General features: G+C 45.4%; 3 protein-coding genes across 3 annotated transcripts; 1 reads left to right on the forward strand and 2 right to left on the reverse strand.

The window, feature by feature from the left end:
* Positions 1-2,567, reverse strand: LOC121850168 (NADH dehydrogenase [ubiquinone] iron-sulfur protein 2, mitochondrial-like). Its single transcript, XM_042340536.1, has one exon. The coding sequence runs from the start codon at positions 2,522-2,524 to the stop codon at positions 1,151-1,153; it is 1,374 nt and encodes a 457-aa protein (XP_042196470.1). The 5' UTR covers positions 2,525-2,567; the 3' UTR covers positions 1-1,150.
* A 2,304-nt stretch (positions 2,568-4,871) lies between these two features.
* On the forward strand, positions 4,872-14,611 carry LOC103175780 (transmembrane protein 150C). The gene is made up of 8 exons (XM_042341283.1): positions 4,872-4,897; positions 7,637-7,747; positions 9,641-9,688; positions 10,443-10,478; positions 10,576-10,643; positions 11,625-11,758; positions 13,520-13,697; positions 14,415-14,611. Exons 2-8 carry the CDS (start codon positions 7,674-7,676, stop codon positions 14,609-14,611), a joined length of 735 nt encoding a protein of 244 aa, XP_042197217.1. The 5' UTR covers positions 4,872-4,897; positions 7,637-7,673.
* Positions 14,315-16,881, reverse strand: LOC103175779 (NADH dehydrogenase [ubiquinone] iron-sulfur protein 2, mitochondrial). The gene has a single exon (XM_007888964.2). It carries the CDS (start codon positions 16,838-16,840, stop codon positions 15,467-15,469), a length of 1,374 nt encoding a protein of 457 aa, XP_007887155.1. The 5' UTR covers positions 16,841-16,881; the 3' UTR covers positions 14,315-15,466.
* Between the last annotated feature and the right edge of the window lie 1,192 nt (positions 16,882-18,073).

The following is an 18,073-nucleotide window of genomic DNA, read 5'->3' on the forward strand; positions in this document are numbered from 1 at the left end:
TTTCATGTACTTAAGAAGAAAATTTATTAATTGCCAAAAGCAGTACAGTATCTGATAAGTATGGAAATATTTGCTGAATTTCCTTAACATATCTCCATAGATATGGTTTTCCAAGGGATGGCTTCAGCAAAAGCCCAGTGGGCCTTGGTCATTCTCGTAAGTGTTTACATAGCATCACTTGCAATTGAATTGCGATTTTACAACTTTCAGATTCACTTCTGGGATATAAGAAATAGTTCAGGAAACACGAATAAAGCGGGAGCACAAGTCATTCTGGCTTCAAACCTTGTTAGTTAAACATGCAGTATTTGTCCTGTAAAGAGTACAGAATAGTGACAGGGTATACTGTCAGTTTTCACTTTGAATATTATTGTTGAGTTTTGTTTTTCAAAGAACAGTATATTCTGTACAACTAACTATTTAACTCCATTACTGATCTTCCTTGGTCAGACTGATCTTTGATATCAAGCGGGTAAGGGTGCCCCTATCTGGAGAAGCAGTATTTGCACACTGCAGAGTCACTAGGTTTTGACTCTTACCAACCTGCATTGAATACATTCTGGAATAAGGCAAACAAGCTGAGTCCATTCGGGAGAATGGGTAGTCGATTTCAAACAGAGAAATTTCATGTGTAGGTGACGTACATATGTGAAACTCTGTCCAGTTTGGATAGTCTTAATAATAATAATAATAATCATCCGTGAATTTGATACAGCACCTCAAACGTCTCAAAGCGCTTCACAGAATATCCTGTAAAGTTAATTGAATGTATATTTTGTTGGTGAAATGTGTTAGCCAATTGCATACAGCAGTATCCCACAAACATGATGATGGGTTTCTGCACTGCTCCAGAGAGATATTCCTTCCACTTTGAGTAATGTTATTGAAATAGGGCTTCTGAATTTGGTAGGATGTAAAAGTGAAAATAATAAATAATAATTTACATTTGATATAGCGCATTATCACGTCTTCGATACGTCTCAAAACGCTTCACAGAATATACTGTAAAGTGAATTCATTGTATATTTTGTAGGCGAAACGCAGGAGCCAATTGCGCACAGCAGCGTCCCACAAACAGTTGTGGATTGAGTGACCGCATTATTATTATTATTATTAATATACTGTAATATTGAATTATTTCCAGCGTTGTTTACCGATCAACTTCACCAAACACAATATCTTGTGTTCCTATAATCGCAACCACATCAGCTAACATGTGTCCCTGAGACATTTTATCAAGTCCGGCTAAATGAGCAAAACCGGGCGCTTTAATCTTACATCTATAAGGGCGACTTGTTCCATCTGACACTAAATACACTCCAAACTCCCCCTTTGGCGCTTCAATCGCTGTGTAAGTGGCCCCAGGCGGAACTTGATATCCCTCCGTATATAACTTAAAATGATGGATTAATGCTTCCATTGACTCCTTCATCTCGCTTCTCTTGGGAGGAGAGATTTTAGCATCATCAACTTTGATCTCTCCCTCAGGCATCTTGTTCAGGGCCTGAAGTACAATCCTCAAACTCTGCCTCATCTCCTCCACCCGACACACATAGCGATCATAACAATCTCCATTACTTCCTATGGGGACGTCGAATTCCACCTGGTCATAGGCATCGTAGGGTTGAGATTTTCTTAAATCCCATTTTATCCCAGATCCTCTTAACATCACCCCACTGAATCCATAATTCAACGCTTCCTGAGCTGTTATGACTCCAATATCAACCGTACGATTTTTCCAAATTCTGTTGTCTGTGAACATCTCCTCGACCTCATCAATTCGGATCGAGAAATTGGTCATAAAGGTGTATATATCGTCCATTAATCCGAGGGGAAGGTCCTGATGGACACCACCAGGTCGGACATAAGCTGCGTGCATTCTGGCTCCGGAAACCCGCTCGTAGAATTCCAACATCTTTTCCCTCTCCTCGAACATCCAGAAAAATGGGGTCATCGCCCCAATATCAAGAGCGTGTGTGGTTATGGCCATAATGTGGTTCAATATTCTGGTGATCTCTCCGAACAGGACTCTTATCCACTGAGCTCGAGGAGGTGGTCTGATGTTCAGCAGCTTCTCCACAGCGAGAGAATAGCACTGTTCATTGCACATCATAGACACGTAATCCAGTCTGTCAAAGTAGGGCAGGGCCTGCAGGTAGGTTTTAGCCTCGATCAGTTTCTCTGTCCCGCGGTGTAAGAGGCCGATGTGGGGGTCACACCGCTTGACCGACTCCCCACTCAACTCCATCACCAGCCTCAGGACACCATGAGCTGCCGGGTGTTGTGGCCCAAAGTTTACAGTCAGGGTAGAGACGGTTTTCTCTGCCGGAGGGTCTTTGTCGTTCCAGGGCGCAGGTTTCCACTTGATGTTGTTGTGATCGGGATACATGACGGCCCCGGAGTATTGCTGCATCCACTGCTCGTCCGGCTGCCACTGCTGAGCTCCTCGGCTGATGGCGGCCCCGAGGCCCTGAAGAGGCGGGAGGAGGAGGCGCTGAGCTCGACATAGCCCGGCTCTCAGCATCTCTTCTTTCTCTCCTCTCTCCTTCCCTCTCTCTCACTCCTTCCCCTCTCTCTCTCTCCTTCCCCTCTCTCTCTCTCCTTCCCCTTCTCTCTCTCCTTCCCTCTCTCTCACTCCTGCTCTCCTTCTCCTTCACCCTCCTTCCCTCTCTCTGTCTCTCTCACTCCTGCTCTCCTTCCCCCTCCTTCCCTCTCTCTCTCCTTCTCTTTCTCCTCTCTCTCTCTCACTCCTGCTCTCCGTCTCCTTCCCTCGCTCTCTCCTCTCTCTCCTTCCCCCCCCTCTCTCTCACTGCTGCTCTCTCCTTCCCCCCCTCTCTCTCTCTCCTGCTCTCTCTCCTTCCCTCTCTCTCTCTCTCCCCCCCCTCTCTCTCACTGCTGCTCTCTCTCCTTCTCCCTCTCTCTCTCTCCTTCCCCCTCTCCCTCTCCTTCCTCCTCTCTCTCCTTCTCCCTCTCTCTCTCCTTCTCCCTCTCCTCTCCTTCCCCCTCCCTCTCTCCTTCTCCCTCTCCTCTCCTTCCCCCTCCCTCTCTCCTCTCCTTCCCCCTCTCTCTCCTCTCTCCTCTCCTTCCCCTCTCTCTCTCTCCTCTCCTCCCCTCTCCTCTCCTTCCCCCTCTCCCTCCCTCTCTCTCTCCTTCCCCCTCTCCCTCCCTCTCTCTCTCCTTCCCTCTCTCTCTCCCTCTCTCTCTCCTTCCCCCTCTCCCTCTCTCCTCTCCTTCCCCCTCTCTCTCTCCTCTCTCCTCTCCTTCCCCCTCTCTCTCTCTCTCCTCTCCTTCCCCCTCTCCCTCTCCTTCCCCCTCTCCCTCCCTCTCTCTCTCCTTCCCTCTCTCTCTCCCTCTCTCTCTCCTTCCCCTCTCCCTCTCTCTGTCCTTCCCCCTCTCCCTCCCTCTCTCTCTCCTTCCCCCCCTCTCTCCCCCTCTCTGTCTCCTTCCCCCTCTCCCCCTCTCTCCCCGACACAAGGTCACCACAAAATGGCGAGGCTGTGGTGAGAGCAGTGCATTCTGGGAATCTTTCTGCCTGAAACGCCTCCAGAACACACAGTTGTCGGCGCTGCCATCGGGTGGAGGTTTTTGCAGCACTTTGTGTTGGATGTCAGGAGGGCAATAACTTGCACTTATTGGTTTGTTTAGTGCCAATCATAGGGTAAGACGATGGTCTCATAAGTGCTCCATATAGATAATAATAATAATAATCCTTGCATTTGATATAGCGCTTTTCACGTCGGGAGGACGTCCCAAAGCGCTTCACAGAACACACTGTAAAGTGAATTGACTGTATATTTGTGGGCGAACGCGGCAGCCAATTGCGCACAGCAATGTCCCACAAACAGTCGTAGATTGAAAATGACCAATTTATTATTGTTTTTGGTTTTGGAGGGATTATTATTAGGCTCTGTGTGGAGTAAGGAAACTTGCCCAAGGTTTCGCCCTCTGCCTGGAATTGAACTCAGGTCTCTCGCTTGCAAAGCGAGTGCTCTAACCACTGAGCTACAGGACTCCACAGATAGTGGAGGAAAGACTGTCCAGGAGGGAAGTTTATCAATGCCGCTTTGTAAATCACTGGTGTGACTGCACTTGGAATACTGTGTACAGTTATTATAATAATCCTCAAGTTAATAATCCCTCAAGAAATTTTTTTTTGCTCACTCAATCCACAATTGGCCGACAAGTTTTGCCCAATCAATATGCAGTCAATTCACTTGGAGTCCTGTAGCTCAGCGGTGAGAGCACTCGCTTTGCAAGTGAGAGACCTGAGTTCAATTCCAGGCAGAGGGCGAAACCTCGGGCAAGTTTCCTTACTCCACACAGAGCCTAATAATAATCCCTCCAAAACAAAAACAATGATAAATTGGTCATTTTCAATCCACCACTGTTTGTGGGACATTGCTGTGCGCAATTGGCTGCCGCGTTCGCCCACAAATGTACAGCCAATTCATTTTACAGTATATTCTTTGAAGCGCTTTGGGACGTCCTGTACCAAATGCAAGGATTATTATTATTATTATTATTATTATAACACGCAGCAGGTCAGGCAGCATCTATGGAGAAAGGAAAGGGAATGAACGTTTCGGGTGCACGACCCTTCGTGAAGACGCAATCGTGGACCCCAAACATTGACTGACTTTCCTTTCCTTTCTCCGCGGATGCTGCCTGACCTGCTGAGCCCTCCCAGTGATCTCGGGCTCTGCTCCGGATTTCCAGCGTTGAGCGCCTTTGCCGAAGTGGGAATGACCTGTCAGTTGCGCGGCACCGCCCACCCGACACCCGAGGCCGCTGATTGGTCCGAGCGTCTGTCAGTCAGGACGCGGGCCCAATGAGACAGGCGAGGAGGCGGCTGCGCGTCAGCATCACGTGGGGTCAGGGGCGGTGAGGAAGGCACAAGGTAACGGTCTGTCTCGACAGCCGCTTCGAACAGGAGACGGTGGTGATCGCACTCACACTCACACACTGGGGGTCACACCAACATCGGGCGGTGACTCACGTATCGCCTTTCACACGGTAACGACAATAACTTGACGGCGGCGGCGGAGCGCGGGGGGTGGAGGGGGGTCGAAGAGGAAGGCCTTCGGGTGCGACCTGAAGGTGGGGGAGGGGAGGGCCCAGGGGAGGGGAAGAATGTTCTAGAGTTTCGGGGGGGGGGGGGGTGGGGTGCCACAACAACAACATGACATTTATAGAGAGCGCCTTTCGCGTTGGGAGGACCTCCCAAAGCGCTGGACATTAAGGTGTACGCGGCTCGAGCGTGGGGGGAGGGGAGGGGGTGGGGGGGGAGGGGTGTGGGGGTGGGAGGGGTGGAGGGGAGAGCGACCAAAGGCGCGGTCGAAGAGAAGGGTCGTGAGACCGGCCTTGAAGGAGGCGAGGGAGGGAGGGAGGGAGGGAGGCGGAGGGACCGTGGGGTGGGGTTCCAGAGCGAGGGGCAGAGAGGCTGAAAGCCCGGACACCGATGGTCGGGCGGGTCGGGCCCCGCTGAACGGAGGGAGCGGGCGGGTTGATAGGGAACAGATGGCCCACGGGACGTGCGGAAGGCCAGAGCCCGTCGAGCGGAGGCAGCGGGTCGTGGGTTGGGGGGGTAAGGGAGGTACCAGGGCTGGAGGGGATTTGAAAGCGAGTGTGAGGATCGTGAAACTGATGTGTTTGGCGATGGGGAGCCAGTGGAGTCTGGCTATAATTGGGGTGATGGGGGTGCGGAGTTCAGTACGAGTGAGTATGCGGGCGGTGGAGTTTTGGATCAGCCGGACCTTGTGGATGGTGGAGCTGCGGGGACTGGCGAGGAGCGCATTTGAATAGTCGTTTTAATTTTCTTAATGCACTTTTTGTTCTTTGTTTTGAACTACTTGGACAGGGTAGCACGTCAAGCGATAGGGTCTTGTGGTCAAATGGGGAGATTTTTTTTTTCACTTTGTTTTGCGCTGCTCACCTGCTTTTATCTGTTTCAGGCGGGTTTGCTTAAGTGACTGGTCAGATGCTTCTTTGTACGTTTTAACTTTCTCCTAATGCATTTTTTGTTCTTAGTTTGGACCTACTTGGACCTATCTCTGGAACTCTCTGCCTCAATCCCTCTGTCTTGCCCCCTCTTTGCCTGTCTTGAAACCACCCCGGAAGACTTTGCTCTTTTACCTTGCTTTTGGTCACCTCCCCTCTCTATCCAGTGCAGCGTCAAACCACATCTCTGTTAAGTGCTCTGAGATATTACTGCTTTAGTTGTGTTTTACTTGCCTTTCTCTGCTCGCCACCAATCCACCATCTCTGAGGAAGAGTCCCACTGAAAACGCTATCCTGTCTTTCTCTTTCAGATACTATCGATAGGCTGTGCATTTCCACTTCTATTCCTTTCTATTCCTATTCCTTGGTTCCCTAACAATCAGCAGAGCAGATTCCCACCTCGGTTTTCTGAGGTGGATTTCAACCAGGGTCACAGAGGTGAAATGATTCTGCCAAATCTACAGCACCACCCAATGTCCCATTTATGTTCTATTAATGCTGTGCAATTTAGCTCCTACCAAGAAATGGTGTTCAGACAACCACAACAACAACAAAATTAGATTTATAGAGTGCCTTTCAAATCGGGAGGACCTCCCAAAGTGCTGAACATGTCAGGTGTTGGGACCCGAGCATGGGGGAGTGGTGGGTGTAGGGGTGAGGGAAGGCAGAAAGGTGGGAGAGCGACCAAAGGCACGATCGAAGAGAAGGGTCGTGAGACCGGCCTTGAAGGAGGCGAGGGAGGGAGGGAGGGAGGGAGGGAGCGAGGCAAAGGGATTGTGGGATGGAGTTCCAGAGTGTGGGGGCAGAGAGGCTGAAAGCCCGGCCACCGATGGTTGGGCGGGAGACATGGAGCAGACCAGAGCCCACTGAAGGAGAGAGTGGGCAGGTTGGTAGAAAGTCAGCAAGTCAGAGAGTTTGGAGGGAGGAGAAGCCGTTTGCTGCGAGACAAAGGCAGAGAGAGTTCAGTTCAGCAGATACCAGTTCAGTGAGATATTGTAACCAGATTGATATGGGGCTGTGAGCAACTGTTCCTACTACATGGAGCATCAGTAGCCACACCATCGAGCAACTTGCAGCCAGTGAGTGCTCCCTGCATGGTGATTGGGTTACGGGAGGGAGGCTTGAGAGGCTTCCAGCAACAGTGTCCCATAGTGCCTTCAAGAAATGCCCTCCCAATAATAAAATAATAATCATCTTTGCATTTAATATAGCACCATTCATGTTGGGTGGATTTCTCAAAGCGTTTCAAAAGATTTTACAAAAGTTTGGTATTTGTGCATTGGAGGGTTGTGCATCTGACCAGTCACTGGGCTCTTCTACAAAAAGGAAGCCTATCGATGAGCCGAGAGGGTTCGAAAGACATTCCCACCCATGGGGACAATGTGTCTGGGAGGAGCAGGTGTCCCTCCTTTCTGTTAGTGCTCACTGCAGGTGGTATGAGTTATTTTGTTGCATTTGGTTCAATGGTCAGTGCTGCAAGACGCTACCCCATGTGAGGGGCCCAATATATAAATTAAGTTGTTGTTCTCGTCAATGGTTTGTTCACCAATTATGATTGGTGTCGATAGTTTCTTCTGTGACACCCTCATGCCCACTAAAAAATCTTTGTGCAAGTAACACCTTGTCGCTTTTGTTTCAGAAAGAAAGAAGTCAAAATTTGTAAACCACACACTAAAATGAAGAAAATAAGCTTTTGGATGTGCATTCCCATTGCATTCCTGATTGTTGTCATCATTGGAATAATTACAGTGTAAGTTTACTTTCCTGCTCCTACTATCCTGTGTGAACTAGTCTGCAATTTGTTTTATTTAGTTACAATAAAATAGAGGTTGGACTTGTTCTTCTCCCTCTGCTGAGGATGTGAGTTACCTGTAGGTGGTTTGAAGCATTTGCATTGATGCCAAACTAAATAGAATTAACATTGTTCAAATGTTTAAAATCCAGCTGATAATTGAGAAGTTTACTTCTTGTTAAAACTCCAACCAATTTATTTAAATTTAAATATCTTTTGTTAGTTTATTTTTATTAATATTAAGAATATCAATGCATTGTACACCTGACAATACATGCTGTGAAGCTTTGTACCTGTGTGTGAGTGTGTGTGCCTCTCCGTCTCTCTCTCTCTACATCGACATTGAGGCTTTCTCCTCATGGTTCATTCAGCGAGTTTATCCAGAGTATAGATGAGCCACGTGGACTATGAAGATCCCAGGTTTGATCCCCAGTCTGTACTGAGTTATAACCTTTTTAGATTGGTATAGAAACCCCCATTATAATGAATTGACTGTTTCAGGTCCATAAGCCGTGAGGGGGGATAAAGCTAAATTGGCTGCCACAGTCACTTCCTGCAGGTTGCACATGTGCACTATGAGCAAATGTATCAGCCAGGCTCAGTTGGTAGCACTCTCGCCTCCGAGTCAGAACATTGTGGGTTCAAGCTTCACATTGGAACCCATATAGTCTATGCTGACCCTCCGATGCAGTGCTGGGGTTACGCCGCATTGTCAGACGTGACATCTTTCGGATGAGATGTTAAACCAAGGTCCCGTCTGCCTGTTCAGGTGGATGTTAAAGATTCCATGGCACGATTCGAAAGGAGAAGGGAGTTTCTGACAGTGTCCGGGCCAACAATTCCCCCAAGTAACGACCATTTAACACTTCCCACAATCCAGTGTACTACAGCACTGCATTGGAGTATTAGTCCAGACTATGAAAAGTGCTGATGTGGGCTTGAACCCACAACAACACCAACTTGCATTTATTTTGGCCCTTCACGCAAGTAACATCTTGGAGTGTTTAAAATGAATCTTCTGATTGAGAAATGAGTGCTACCAGCTGAGCCAGGCTGCCTTGACATTTTGTAGTGTGTTTGGTGAACAGGTCCAACTCCAGCACATCTGGGGACCAGTCATTGTGTTAAAGTCACTAAAGTCAGTGCATGCATTTATTTGTGCCATATTAACATTGTTAGCAAGTCACAACACTGGAAGATGGGTCAGGTAATAATAATCCTTACATTTGATACAACAACAACAAGATTACATTTGTGCAGCACCTTATCACATCGTCGAGATGTCTCAAAGTGCTTCACAGGATATACTGTAAAGTGGATTGACTGTATTTTGTGGGCAAAACGTGCAGCCAGTTTGCTGTGGAGTGAGTGACCAATTTTTACTGGGGAATTTGTTGGTCAGGACAGTGGGAGAGTTACCCCTTTCTTTTCGAATGTGCCATAGGATCTTTAACATCCACCTAATCAGGCAGATGGGACCTCGAATTAATGTCTCATCTGAAATGACGATACCTCCAACAATGTATCACCGCCCCCCAGAACTAGAATGTCAGCTTGGACTATGTGATCCCAAGTCCCGACATGGGATTTGAACCCACAATCTTCTGACTCAGAGACGAAAATGCTACTACTGCGCCAGGCTGACACACAGTCAATAGACAGGAGAGGTCTCCAGCAACAGTAGCATGGAGAACCAGCATCCCAATGGAATAATTCAGGTTTCACTACAAAAGGAAGGGAAGCCTAGAGAGGGGCCTAGAGGGAAATAAGAGAAAGAAGATGGGAATAAAATACTCTGGATATGTTTTATTTTAGGATCATTTTAGACATGTCAAATTTTATTTTAAACAGATACGTAATAGCAAGGCAAGAGCAAAGGGTCTGTTCACTTGTTAGCACGTGAGTTAAATTTTTTTGGCCACATAATATCTTAACCTACATTACTTGGGCATAAATTTGTTTGGAAGGACTCGTGCCTGGAGGAGAATTTGGGGTATTGCCTTTGGCTGCTGGGCTCGGAATTAGGGAATCTCTGACAGGGATTTGTCTAACTGATCGGTATCCAGTAACCTTTTGCTGGAAATTATGTATGTGTGTGTGTGTGGCTGTTGGGTGATCGAGGGAGGGGTAATGTCTGGAATTGTTATGCTCTTAGGCTTAAGACCTTTGTATTAAAATTGGAGAAGACTATGCTGAGTTTGGGAAAATGGTCTTAAATTCAGTTTTAATTTGGAAACCCATTTTCCACAGTTCCTACTTGGTCCTGCAGAAAAATAACTCCTGAATTGAGACTGAATTGAAAATAGTTTTCCAAAATTCTGCATGATCTTTGGTTTGTAATGCAAGATTATGCAGAAGTTTGGAAAATTAATACATTCAGTCTGAATTCAGAAGCTGTTTTTCTGTTGTTCCTCCAAAGAGCTGAGTAAAATTAATTTTAAAAATCTTGCAAAATTCTGCCTGATCTTATATTTTGAGTTAAGGAGATGCACGGTTGAGGGGGAGAGATGGAAGAGCAATAAAATGCAACATATAATTATTGAAATCTATTTACCCTGTAAGTAGATTTGTTTCCATGTTGTATGACTGTAAATAACTGTATGTTAATCAAAACCAATTGTGTTTTCTTGCTGGTTTTTCTTATTGAATGTAGGCAAGAAAATTGTACATTGAAAACTCCCTTTATAAGGTACAGTAGACTTCTATGCAATGTATTTTATTCAGTTTCACCTCTTATTAGTTAATTCAATGTAATATTTTGGAAAATCACTCTTTTTCTTTTGAAGTGTGACAGCTGAATATCCTCCTGGAAGCTATATTTTTGCGGAAACAATGTGCCTTGCAGCATTTTTAGGTAGGAAAAGATTCTTAATATTTGCTTATTTGCATTCAGAGCTGTGTGCGAATGGCATTTATGTTGCGTAGAATTACAGAGATTGTTACAACACAGAAATGGGCATTCGGGCCAACTAATCCGTGCCAGTGGTTATATTTCAGGTGAGTCTCCATCTGTCCTAATACTCTCTCCCACCTCTTCTATGTTACCATCTGTGCTTGTTGAATGACGGAAATTGGTCAGTTTATTTTCTTACTTGTTTCCCTTTCTCTTGTAAGGACACTGTTGCATCATTAGAGTTCTGTTGGTATTGGCTCCTCTTCAGTATACCACGAAAGTGACTGTCATTAATGTTTAAACGTGAACAGTGATTGTGAATGAGAGCTATCATGGATGTGAGGGCAATGGAGCTGAGTCTGACTATGTCCTTTCCTATTGGCCACAGATCTGTTCTTTTGAGCTTAAAAAAAGGGAGAACAACACTGTAGCAATCTGAGTAGCAACGGAGTTGATTTTTCTTTACCCCTTTTCTTACCTTGGGGCACTGATGTCACTTTGCAGGATTGCTGACACAGTACTGACTGACATCAGCTGGGACCTGCCTGGTCTGAATTGGCTTTGAAATCTGTTTAACGAAAATGGATTCATTGAGCGAAGACATTAGTTTTTTATATTTAAAGAAGTAATAACTTCATTCTTTTTGAACTAGGTTCAGAAGTGAATCTTTAATTTTCCTATTATAAGTGCATTTTTATAGGACTGAGAAGAGTAACCACAAAGGTGCTTGTGGAAAGAGAACATTGACAACTATTTTGAGACCAGCCAGATAATAATTATAGTATTAAATAACCATCATTATTATAAGATAGATATCAGTGTTCTTTTCCAGTCCTGTTTGCCCTTTATTTCCATACGACTGGAAACTAACGTGAGTTAAGGTTGCTGAAGATATTGTTATTTGCTAAAAATTGATTTGTTCTACTTTTCCACCTCTTCCAGTGCTTGTAACCGCTGTATTACGGTTTACGATACTTCAGACCATGACAAAGAATCAATTCAAGATACTTAACACCATTACGCTGGCATTGCTGTGTCTCGTGTGTGTTGGAATGACGATATTGGGCAATGTCCAGGTGTAGCTTTTCTGTTTCATTTTCCCAGGCGTATTAAGCAAGTTCCTTGTTACTGGTTCTGGGTGCAAAGCAGCTTTTAATCCTGTCCTTCTGTCAATGTGATGTCAATGCATCGGCCAGTACTGCCTTGTGGACTTGGTGAGTTATTGATCTCAACCATGTGTCTGGCAGATCCCCAGTGGATATCTGGACCATCCCTGAGGTATCATTCAAACATAGAAATTCCTCAAGGTGGGGGTATGGAATCACTCGGGGTGGGGAGGTACACTCAGCTATCCTGATTTACAATACCCTATCAAATGCAAATTTACACCCAATTGAAATTGGCTCATGTTGTTGTTTATGGGATGTGACTGGTGCGGATTAGCTGTCGCAACAAGCCAGGAAATTGTATTGAAAGATTGGGCATATTAACCCATAGAATGGTGGAACAGGCTTGTTGGACTGAATAGTCTCCTCCTGTTCCCATCAAAGTCAGGTCTACATCATTCTCTTTTAGATGTGTGGTATTAATAGTCAATAAGCAGCAGAATACCATTTGATCGTAGTTTGAGACGATGGCTTGATTTGTCTGGTGTAAAATTATCCAGTAATAAAATAATAATCCTTGCATTTTATATTGTGCGTTAAGACATCTTTGAAATGTCTCAAAGCGCTTCACAGAATATAACTGTAAAGTGAATTCACTGTATATTTTGTGGGCGAAATGCGGCAGCCAATTGCACACTTCATTGTCCCACAAAACAGTCGTGGATTGAGTGACCAAATTATTATTTTTATTTATTTATTTTGAAGGGATCGTTACCCATGGAAAAGTAAACAGTGAACCTCCATACAACATCAGATTCATTATTTTGTTAGTCTATATCAACATCTCCATTATTGGATTACTATTATTGTAGTATGCGACTACCAGGATGGTAGAAGGCGATCTAGATAGACCTTGGTCTATTTCTTCTAGCATTTCCTGTGTTGCTATGTACTATACTTCTGGTCCATTTGCTTTTCCAGTTTACATTTATTTAAAAAAAATGCATAGGTTTCTAACTCTCCAGTGTCCAAGAAGATAAAGGCACCAACCACCTAGTTCAGTAATCAGTGAGTCACATTAACCAGAAGGTGGCAGGTTTATAGTAATTCAGTTACAACTAAGATCAGGAACCATTAATTCACACAAAGGGTTGTGAAGATGTGGAATGCTCTGCCCCAGAAAGCTATGGAGCCTGATTCAATAGGAATGTTTTAGGGAGAGGTATCCAGACACTTGGGGATTAAAGGTATAAAGGGGTAAGGAGAAAAGGTGGGGGATTGCGATTAAAAGATCTGACAATTGACTTGGGAGGAAGTGGGGGAAAAAGTTAGGGTATTAGCTCCTGATCACTATTGATGGATCATCTAAAACATAAATATAAGGATTATACTCAACGTAAACATTTATCTGCAGAAAAATTTGTTTGAATGTTGACTGCAGACATAAGTAGATTTGGCTTTTGTAGTGCATCACAGCCAAGCTCGATCATGTCTCCAGCCGTGTCCTTTCCCTTTCAGGTCAGGGAGCAATTATACCATCCGTAATGCCTCCCTGATCAGCTAACTCAGCACAGTCTCAGATGTGGATAGCAATATAAAGATTGTAAATGGTTATTTGATGGTTGAGGACCTTAAACGAAACAGGAATGTTAGTGAGCCTCTGAATTATGAGTGATTTGTACTTGCACAGAGCAGCAGTTTTGTGACACAAATGGTATTTTATCCTTCCAGTTGTCCGTCAACAGTTTGTTGCATAATATCGGTGCCTACGCAGCCTTTGGAGTTGGATTAATAGCCTGTTGGACCAATTCTGTGCTGACATTCCACGCGAATATCCAAATGGAAGGGCGAATAATCGGGATCTTCCGTACTTTCCTTTCGTTCACAGCAACAATAGCCTTTATCCTGTGTATCCTTCATCCGTGTGTTAAGAAAAAAGGCAACAACATAGAAATCAGGACTCAAATGCTCATTTTCTGACCCGCTGACCTTGGAAAGGTGAGTTTTATCAGTTCCTAACTCTTTACCTTCTTCATTTCCAGGACCTTAACCCAGAATTTGTTTCTCCCTCTGTTTTCATTTTAACCTTCATGCAATGTTGCCAGATTGAGTGGGTTCACACCCAATTTGGTGTGTTTTTGTTGTACTATGTGTGAGAAAACAGCTTTGGGTGGTGCCTCATTGTTATTTAATTTGAACCCTTTGACTACGTTTTCTTAGTTCCAAAAGCACTAACCTAAATTGGTCACTCTGATACCCATAGTAGGTAAGCAACACGTAATATTAGGCTACTTTTGGGCTAGTATTTGGTTGACTTTGGGCTACAAAAGTATTTTAATTTCTGGCCAATCTGACTTTGTTGTGTACTGCATTATCAAATGCTGCTGTTCATGCAGACAACAAAGGCGAGAGTTTGGTTCAGCAGCTGGCACTTGCAACTCTGGGTCATGAATGAATTTCTGCTGTTCATTCTATGTGTCATGTGTAGCACACGGTGTTTTCAGCTTAAAGAAAGCAGTAGATGGATTTCATGTACTTAAGAAGAAAATTTATTAATTGCCAAAAGCAGTACAGTATCTGATAAGTATGGAAATATTTGCTGAATTTCCTTAACATATCTCCACAGATATGGTTTTACAAGGGATGGCTTCAGCAAAAGCCCAGTGGGCCTTGGTCATTCTCGTAAGTGTTTACATAGCATCACTTGCAATTGAATTGCGATTTTCCAACTTTCGGATTCACTTCTGGGATACAAGAAATAGTTCAGGAAACACGAATAAAGCGGGAGCACAAGTCATTCTGGCTGCAAACCTTGTTAGTTAAACATGCAGTATTTGTCCTGTAAAGAGTACAGAATAGTGACAGGGAATACTGTCAGTTTTCACTTTGAATATTATTGTTGAGTTTTGTTTTTCAAAGAACAGTATATTCTGTATAACTAACTATTTAACTCCATTACTGATCTTCCTTGGTCAGACTGTTCTTTGATATCAAGCGGGTAAGGGTGCCCCTATCTGGAGAAGCAGTATTTGCACACTGCAGAGTCACTAGGTTTTGACTTTTACCAACCTGCATTGAATACATTCTGGAATAAGGCAAACAAGCTGAGTCCATTCGGGAGAATGGGTAGTCGATTTCAAACACAGAGAAATTTCATGTGTAGGTGACATACATATGTGAAACTCTGTCTAGTTTGGATACTCTTAATAATAATAATAATAATCATCCGTGAATTTGATACAGCACCTCAAACGTCTCAAAGCGCTTCACAGAATATCCTGTAAAGTTAATTGAATGTATATGTTGTGGGTGAAATGTGTTAGCCAATTGCATACAGCAGTATCCCACAAACATGATGATGGGTTTCTGCACTACTCCAGATAGATATTCCTTCCACTTTGAGTAATGTTATTGAAATAGGGCTTCTGAATTTGGTAGGATGTAAAAGTGAAAATAATAAATAATAATTTACATTTGATATAGCGCATTATCATGTCTTCGATACTTCTCAAAATGCTTCACAGAATATACTGTAAAGTGAATTCATTGTATATTTTGTAGGCGAAACGCAGGAGCCAATTGCGCACAGCAGCGTCCCACAAACAGATGTGGATTGAGTGACCGCATTATTATTATTTTTATTAATATACTGTAATATTGAATTATTTCCAGCGTTGTTTACCGATCAACTTCACCAAACACAATATCTTGTGTTCCTATAATCGCAACCACATCAGCTAACATGTGTCCCTGAGACATTTTATCAAGTCCGGCTAAATGAGCAAAACCGGGCGCTTTAATCTTACATCTATAAGGGCGACTTGTTCCATCTGACACTAAATACACTCCAAACTCCCCCTTTGGCGCTTCAATCGCTGTGTAAGTGGCCCCAGGCGGAACTTGATATCCCTCCGTATATAACTTAAAATGATGGATTAATGCTTCCATTGACTCCTTCATCTCGCTTCTCTTGGGAGGAGAGATTTTAGCATCATCAACTTTGATCTCTCCCTCAGGCATCTTGTTCAGGGCCTGAAGTACAATCCTCAAACTCTGCCTCATCTCCTCCACCCGACACACATAGCGATCATAACAATCTCCATTACTTCCTATGGGGACGTCGAATTCCACCTGGTCATAGGCATCGTAGGGTTGAGATTTTCTTAAATCCCATTTTATCCCAGATCCTCTTAACATCACCCCACTGAATCCATAATTCAACGCTTCCTGAGCTGTTATGACTCCAATATCAACCGTACGATTTTTCCAAATTCTGTTGTCTGTGAACATCTCCTCGACCTCATCAATTCGGATCGAGAAATTGGTCATAAAGGTGTATATATCGTCCATTAATCCGAGGGGAAGGTCCTGATGGACGCCACCAGGTCGGACATAAGCTGCGTGCATTCTGGCTCCGGAAACCCGCTCGTAGAATTCCAACATCTTTTCCCTCTCCTCGAACATCCAGAAAAATGGGGTCATCGCCCCAATATCAAGAGCGTGTGTGGTTATGGCCATAATGTGGTTCAATATTCTGGTGATCTCTCCGAACAGGACTCTTATCCACTGAGCTCGAGGAGGTGGTCTGATGTTCAGCAGCTTCTCCACAGCGAGAGAATAGCACTGTTCATTGCACATCATAGACACGTAATCCAGTCTGTCAAAGTAGGGCAGGGCCTGCAGGTAGGTTTTAGCCTCGATCAGTTTCTCTGTCCCGCGGTGTAAGAGGCCGATGTGGGGGTCACACCGCTTGACCGACTCCCCACTCAACTCCATCACCAGCCTCAGGACACCATGAGCTGCCGGGTGTTGTGGCCCAAAGTTTACAGTCAGGGTAGAGACGGTTTTCTCTGCCGGAGGGTCTTTGTCGTTCCAGGGCGCAGGTTTCCACTTGATGTTGTTGTGATCGGGATACATGACGGCTCCGGAGTATTGCTGCATCCACTGCTCGTCCGGCTGCCACTGCTGAGCTCCTCGGCTGATGGCGGCCCCGAGGCCCTGAAGAGGCGGGAGGAGGAGGCGCTGAGCTCGACATAGCCCGGCTCTCAGCATCTCTTCTTTCTCTCCTCTCTCTCCTTCCCTCTCTCTCTCTCCTTCCCATCTCTCTCTCTCTCCTTCCCCTTCTCTCTCTCTCTCCTTCCCCTTCTCTCTCTCTCTCCTTCCCATCTCTCTCTCTCTCCTTCCCCTTCTCTCTCTCTCTCCTTCCCCCTCTCCCTCTCTCTCCTTCCCCTCTCTCTCTCTCTCCTTCCCCTCTCCCTCTCTCTCCTTCCCCCTCTCCCCTTCCCCCTCTCTCTCTCCTTCCCTCTCTCTCTCCCACTCGCTCTCCTTCCCCCTCTCCCTCTCTCTCTCCTTCCCCCTCTCCCTCTCTCTCCTTCCCCCTCTCTCTCCTTCCCCCTCTCTCTCTCCTTCCCCCTCTCTCTCTCCTTCCCCCCCTCCCTCTCTCTCTCCTTCCCCCTCTCCCTCCCTCTCTCTCTCCTTCCCTCTCTCTCTCCCACTCGCTCTCCTTCCCCCTCTCCCTCTCTCTCTCCTTCCCCCTCTCCCTCCCTCTCTCTCTCCTTCCCCCTCTCCCTCCCTCTCTCTCCTTCCCTCTCTCTCTCCCACTCGCTCTCCTTCCCCCTCTCCCTCTCTCTGTCCTTCCCCCTCTCTCCCTCTCTGTCTCCTTCCCCCTCTCTCTCCCCCCTCTCTCCTTCCCCCTCTCCCCCTCTCTCCCCGACACAAGGTCACCACAAAATGGCGAGGCTGTGGTGAGAGCAGTGCATTCTGGGAATCTTTCTGCCTGAAACGCCTCCAGAACACACAGTTGTCGGCGCTGCCATCGGGTGGAGGTTTTTGCAGCACTTTGTGTTGGATGTCAGGAGGGCAATAACTTGCACTTATTGGTTTGTTTAGTGCCAATCATAGGGTAAGACGATGGTCTCATAAGTGCTCCATATAGATAGTGGAGGAAAGACTGTCCAGGAGGGAAGTTTATCAATGCCGCTTTGTAAATCACTGGTGTGACTGCACTTGGAATACTGTGTACAGTTATTATAATAATCCTCAAGTTAATAATCCCTCAAGAAATTTTTTTTTGCTCACTCAATCCACAATTAGCCGACAAGTTTTGCCCAATCAATATGCAGTCAATTCACTTGGAGTCCTGCAGCTCAGTGGTGAGAGCACTCGCTTTGCAAGTGAGAGACCTGAGTTCAATTCCAGGCAGAGGGCGAAACCCTGGGCAAGTTTCCTTACTCCACACAGAGCCTAATAATAATCCCTCCAAAATCAAAAACAATAATAAATTGG

The sequence above is a fragment of the Callorhinchus milii genome, unplaced genomic scaffold (assembly GCF_018977255.1).
Source record: "Callorhinchus milii isolate IMCB2004 unplaced genomic scaffold, IMCB_Cmil_1.0 Scaffold1, whole genome shotgun sequence".
Lineage (NCBI taxonomy): Eukaryota > Metazoa > Chordata > Chondrichthyes > Chimaeriformes > Callorhinchidae > Callorhinchus > Callorhinchus milii.

What these genes read in the sequence shown, in the direction of transcription:
- LOC121850168 (XM_042340536.1), bottom strand. Translation starts at nt 2,524, where the DNA reads ATGCTGAGAGCCGGGCTATGTCGAGCTCAGCGCCTCCTCCTCCCGCCT.
- LOC103175780 (XM_042341283.1), top strand. Translation starts at nt 7,674, where the DNA reads ATGAAGAAAATAAGCTTTTGGATGTGCATTCCCATTGCATTCCTGATT. An exon ending in GTCTGTTCACTTGTTAGCAC is followed by an intron (nt 9,689 to 10,442) that starts GTGAGTTAAATT and finishes TATTGAATGTAG; the next exon opens with GCAAGAAAATTGTACATTGA. An exon ending in AACAATAGCCTTTATCCTGT is followed by an intron (nt 13,698 to 14,414) that starts GTATCCTTCATC and finishes ATATCTCCACAG; the next exon opens with ATATGGTTTTACAAGGGATG.
- LOC103175779 (XM_007888964.2), bottom strand. Translation starts at nt 16,840, where the DNA reads ATGCTGAGAGCCGGGCTATGTCGAGCTCAGCGCCTCCTCCTCCCGCCT.